Source organism: Micromesistius poutassou, assembly GCF_964030765.1.
Source record: "Micromesistius poutassou genome assembly, chromosome: 11".
NCBI lineage: Eukaryota > Metazoa > Chordata > Actinopteri > Gadiformes > Gadidae > Micromesistius > Micromesistius poutassou.
Genome location: NC_140281.1, coordinates 5,318,978 through 5,324,792, shown reverse-complemented (window position 1 = coordinate 5,324,792; position 5,815 = coordinate 5,318,978). Strand labels below are relative to the sequence as shown.

The 5,815-nt window shown below is 42.5% G+C and overlaps 1 protein-coding gene across 3 annotated transcripts in view; it reads left to right on the top strand.

Moving 5' to 3' along the window:
• Positions 1 to 1,687: 1,687 nt before the first annotated feature.
• The window catches only part of flt1 (fms related receptor tyrosine kinase 1), a 46,410-nt gene continuing 42,282 nt past the window's right edge, over positions 1,688 to 5,815 (top strand). For all 3 annotated transcript variants that reach the window (XM_084475157.1, XM_084475156.1, XM_084475158.1), the window contains exons 1-2: positions 1,688 to 1,920; positions 5,067 to 5,172. In XM_084475157.1, the coding sequence (XP_084331283.1) occupies positions 1,857 to 1,920; positions 5,067 to 5,172 (170 nt within the window). In that variant the 5' untranslated portion in view covers positions 1,688 to 1,856. The remainder of the gene's footprint in view (positions 1,921 to 5,066; positions 5,173 to 5,815) is intronic.

Here is a 5,815-nt window from a genome sequence, read left to right as displayed (position 1 = left end):
TGAGGAGGCGCGGAGAAAAAGTAAGGTAAGTATTTGTGTTGCTATTGTGACCCCCAAGGGGAACCAAAAGGGAGCAAGGTACCGCCAGGACCGGTGAAGGCCCAAGGGGCTGGGGTCCCGAGAGGCCTTAGTGGGGCAGCCAGCACAGCAACCGGGTCGATTAAAAACACATCTATTAAAAAGAGCAGCTAAAATAAATAAAAAGAAGGGGGAGAGATCCGCACCCACCCACACACAAACACACACACACACACACACACACACACACACACACACACACACACACACACACACACACACACACACACACACACACACACACACACACACACACACACACGCACCCGCATTCAGACCCATCCATACACATCCTCTCATAAATAATAAATCATTAAAAATAATAATTAAAACGCATGCATATAAATAAATAAAGAATATAGGATAAAAAGTTTTGGATAAAAAAGGAAGCACACTGCAATCTAAAATTCATGTTAAGATATGCATCCTTTTAATTAAAACCATGCACACACACACACACACACACACACACACACACACACACACACACACATACACACATATATATATGTCAAAAGAATAATATATAAATAGATATAAAATGCAGAAACACTAAAAACACGTGGATAAAAGATAAAAGTGCTAAAATAAGTGCCAAGGTAAAATAATAAATAAATAAATAAATACATAAATAAATAAAATGGAAAGAATAAAAATAAGACGTATTAAAACATTCATGTCATTCTTTCATAAAAGCAAGGGAAGAGAGAAAGAACGAGAGGCCTCCAACAAAATTTGGAACTCGAGGCCTAAATAAAATCATGGTAAAAAAGAACACACAGTAATAAAAACATGCAACATTTTAAAACACACACTGGACCCGGCCATGCAGGGAGCCCCAAGCATGGCCGGGTGCTCTCCCAAGGAGAGCAGCGGCCCGGCGCGGTCCCTACTCCCTATGTTCAGGCCCAAGGGGGTAAGTGTTTTTAGTTTGGCTATCCATCTATGCTCCGCCGCCTTCCTCTGTCTGTCCGACCAGCACGCCTTCATCTCCAGCCCAGTTTAATGAGGTAATGGGGTGTGTTTGGAAATGTTCGACCAGTCTAGTGTTGGATGTAACTATGTGTATGTTATATAAATGTTGTTTGAGTCGAGTAAGTATTGTGTGCTTTGTTTCGCCGACATATATGATGTGGCATTCGGAGCATGGGTAACCTTTATTCATACAATGGATTGGCAGTATTGTTCCTAAACGCCAACTTTAATGATCGAATGAAATGCTCTGCAACGAATAGATTATAACACCAAGGCAATTTATAAACACTAAAATTATTAATGGTTAATGTTAATGTCAAGCACCATGACGTCTCCACCTCTGCGTCTACGTGCCGGTCCACACGCGTCACTGGCCCTGCGTAAATCTACTGACCATCGAAGACATATTTTGGCAGTGTCATGGTTTTTATATTTTTGGGAGATTCTGACGCCAATAGTAGCCCACATTTGTCTTTTCCCCGTTGACTAAATTATCGTTCCCACCTCCAGCAGTGGGAACGCCGTTTCGCACCGTGGGTGTGTCGTCAGGATGTCCGTTATCCTGGGGCTGGGAACTCTTATAAAGCTGGGCCGCTATCCAGTGGGCTGGGAAAAGAGTTACGCTGGACATAAGAAAGCTTCCTGTTGTGTGATCGAAGCTGATTTCAGGAAACCACCCAGTCTGTCCACCACTGGGTATCCGTGCTGAAGCCCGAAGAGATACAACCTAACCCAGGCCTCCAGGAGAACCGCTCCCATCACACTTTGATTTATCTTTCTGCGGACCCCGGAACTCACCCAACATGAATCTAATGTTTCTATGTACAGGCCTGCTATGTGGATGGTCCCACGGGGTGTTTGGAAAAGGTGAGTTTCATTCATTTGATTAATGGTCTCATCGATCACGGAGATGATCATATAACGCGGGCGGCGGGCCCCATGAGGTAGGCCCAATGTTGCGTCACTTGAAATTGTTTAATATTTGTCACTATAGAACTAGGCTATATCTTCGTACATTTGTAGGACTCATTTTCATGAGAGAAAATGTGTTATTGGCTCTCATAAAAAAAAAATATAAATATATGTAAATAATATTAGGCCTATACATAAATTAAAATGAACAGTCCATTTCGCGAGACAATTTCTGAGGACTGGTTTTTGTTCGATTAGTCTGTTCAATTCATTTGTTAAATGTTTAGGCCTTGATTTAGCCAATTAGGCTTTAATCATACAAATTGCTTCGGCCTTTAATTCCCATAATGAAAGTTTTGAACAGTGTTGCTCATGGGACGTGATTTAGTTTCTTGTTGGTTGCTTGGAACCCGTTTGAAATGTGAGTGTGTGGTCGTGCGGCACACTCTCATGTTGTCGAACTATATTATAAGCGAGTGTTGTCCGGCCGATAAGTTGTTTGGATAACGCAGCCCCTGGGAGGGACCCCCGCGGCCCCAGTTCTGGCAGAGCGGGTGTCTGCACTTGGCCCTGGTCTTGCCCCATATAGGGCCTTGTTTCCTGGAGTTGGGTTTCTGCGATGTAGTTTTCTAATAAAAATGATAGCGGAGGTCATGAGTCCAGAACAGGAACCGGGGTAAATCAGGCTGATGGCTGAAACACACCCGGTGGAGACGAGGGGAAAAAAATCAGGGCTAGTCGTTGTGTGTTCATATTGCATTGTCGCTTTGTGTTATCTCTGCCAAAGACAAACAGTGGGTTATTTAAAAAACGAAATATTAATGTCCCATTTGTTTTTCATTAAGCATCTTCCTCAAAGTAAGCCATAGGGGTTAAAGTTTCGGTTAAGGTAGGTATTGGTTTGCTGTGTTTTATTGAATACAAATAAATTAATGCATCCGAAGAGATTTTAACACATTTCAGAATTTTATAGAAAGATAAAATGGCCTTCTCTCTAAATTGTCATTGAAATTATTATTTAATGCATAGGCTACTTCGTCGGATATGTTGCTGTAAAACGAAGCATTTGGGGTTATTCGTTACCATGTTAATGTTTGTTTGATGATTTGAGTCTCCTACATTTTTTGCATGTTGAAATATGTTGAAATGTCAGAATGTCAGGTCTGAATTTCTTTTCTCAATTCATTTACAGTCGAAACTGCAATATTGCATTAAAACGTGTTTTTTGAAGAAATATTATACTTCAGTAAAGCAACTCCAAATCCAATGAAATAGAAATTAATTGAAATAATTTGACAGTTTTTCATCTTTGATGGCTGTCTTTGCAAATTAATTACGTGTTGTCGCCCATCTTTTTTCGGTAATTTAAAACTAGCTAAAATATTAAACTTATCATAACATAACATTAAATAATATGATTAGTTTTACATTGTTTTATTATTCCGCAGCATGCTTTACAATAATGCAATGCTAGGCACATTAAACCTTAATAATAAAATAATGTAATAAAAAACTAAAAAAAACTAAACTAAAAACTAAAAACTAAAAAAATAATCCATGACAAGCTTGGTCAAATTTTTTTTCTTCAAATATATTTCTATGATCTCTGAGAACTGCATCAAACAGAAAGCAAGGAAAAACGTAACCATCCTGTATAGGGCACATTCCTCAATGTGTGTGTGGGTTTGTGTGTGTGTGCTTTTATGTGTAGGAACTAGAATAGGAGTTAAAGTAGTAGGCAAGTCTGAATTGGCTCATTCACAGGAACCATGACTCTGAAGGAAGACTAGTGTTAACCAGACACAGCACAGTGTAACACACACACATACACCGGCGCACACACACACACACACACACACACACCAGCGTTTAACTGTCTGACATGAGTGACTGACACACACACACACACACACACACACACACACACACACACACACCAGTGTTTTAATGTCTGACGTGAGTGAGCTTAACCAAACCAAGCGTTAAATTCAGAACATCCAAGCTGACATACCAGAGTAACCTCTAAACACACACCAATCGCACATTGATATGCATGAGCTAGCACACACACACACACACACACCAAGCATAACACCTAGCACAACTAGTCACACGCACACATACACACCCAAACACGCACACCAGCATTTAAATGACTGACATGAGTGAGCTGACACACACACATGCATGCCCAGACACACACACACACATGCATGAACAAACACACACATACACTAATTGTAACACTCCAGCACACTGTCATGCGTGGGCTGCCCCAAACACATACACACACACACACACACATACACACACACACACACACACACACACACACACACACACACACACACACACACACACACACACACACACAACACAGACACACACACACACACACACACACACAAACACACCGGTAGCAGCCCAGCCACGGCTGGCGTACATGTGTCACTTCCCGAGCAGACGGCTGGACTCCAGAGCATCATGTTGTGGTAGCGACTGCCAGGGGGGCCGAGACTCACCAACGTCTTCTGCCCTGGAGTCGGAGAGGGTTAGGGTTAGGGGAGGGTTAGAGGGAGGAAGGGCGGTACGGGCCAGCTCCATCTCCACTCCATGAATCGCCGCGCTGTGCTCTACGTGGTGAACAACAGACCTGCTTACGCATTTCCACACACAAGTGGTCAAGTGGGCCCTCGTCCGTCCATGTACCTTCCAGAGAGCCAGTAAGGGACCCCACCCCTGGTGATCTGCACTGCGATCCTGATGTGTCCTGTACACCCATGTGGGGGAGGGCTTGTTACAGACACAGAGCCCCCCTCGGCCCCGCACGGCGCTGGGGGCCTGATTCTGTTCTGTGCTTTGATGACTCAGAGTCCAGCCATTCGCCATTTGTCATTTGTCATGCGAGAGAAAGTATTTGTGATATGTATGTTTTGGAGGTGTTTTCCACCATGCCTTTTCCGTTGTAGTGACATTTACAGAATAGAGAACTTGGTCCAATCAATGAAAGAGAAAGCTCCACATTCAAGCTTTTTTTTCAGTGACACAGTCAGCCTCTGACACACGGCTCACTCCACTCCATCCCATGTTCTCATCTGTAGCTCCTGCAGATAAAGGGCAGAAGGGGAAGTTCAGCATACCCGCTCTGGACGTCAAGGATGGTCAGCTGATCCTGCCAGCCAATGAAACACTGCGGCTCAACTGCAGGTGAGATGGAAGACTATAATGATTGGCTGGATTGATTCACTGAGTGATTGATTGAACATAGATACAAACATACCTATGTACACAAGCTTGTGTACCCCCCCCCCCCCCCCCACCCACAAAACACATACATACACACACAAACATACACACACACACACACATCCCTACAAGATGACACAACATAATTCCTGGTTCACACAGTATATTGGACAAACTGTTATAAACAGAAAAATAAATTGTATCCATCTGCTCAAATATGGGCAAGCAGGGAAATTCTATCAACTTTAAATTTACTGTACTATGCGTTGACATTTTGGTTGTGAAATAATAAAACCTCTCAGAACAGAATAGAGATGTCTGAATGCATGTCATTTCCAAATAGATGGACATTGTTTGATTAAAATACACAAGATAAAGATGTAAAGCTATTACAAGCTGTAAGCCTACACATAAAACTACAAAATACCCTGATGCTTACGCTGTGAATCTGCCCAAATATCTCCAAACAAACCACCACACATCCACCTCCCTGCGTTCACATCCCATTGACCCCTGACCTTTGAGTTCATGGGGCATTGGGATGCTAGGTATGATGTTGGTAGTTATGTTTTTTGGTCATTGTCTAGTTATTAATCCTGAAATG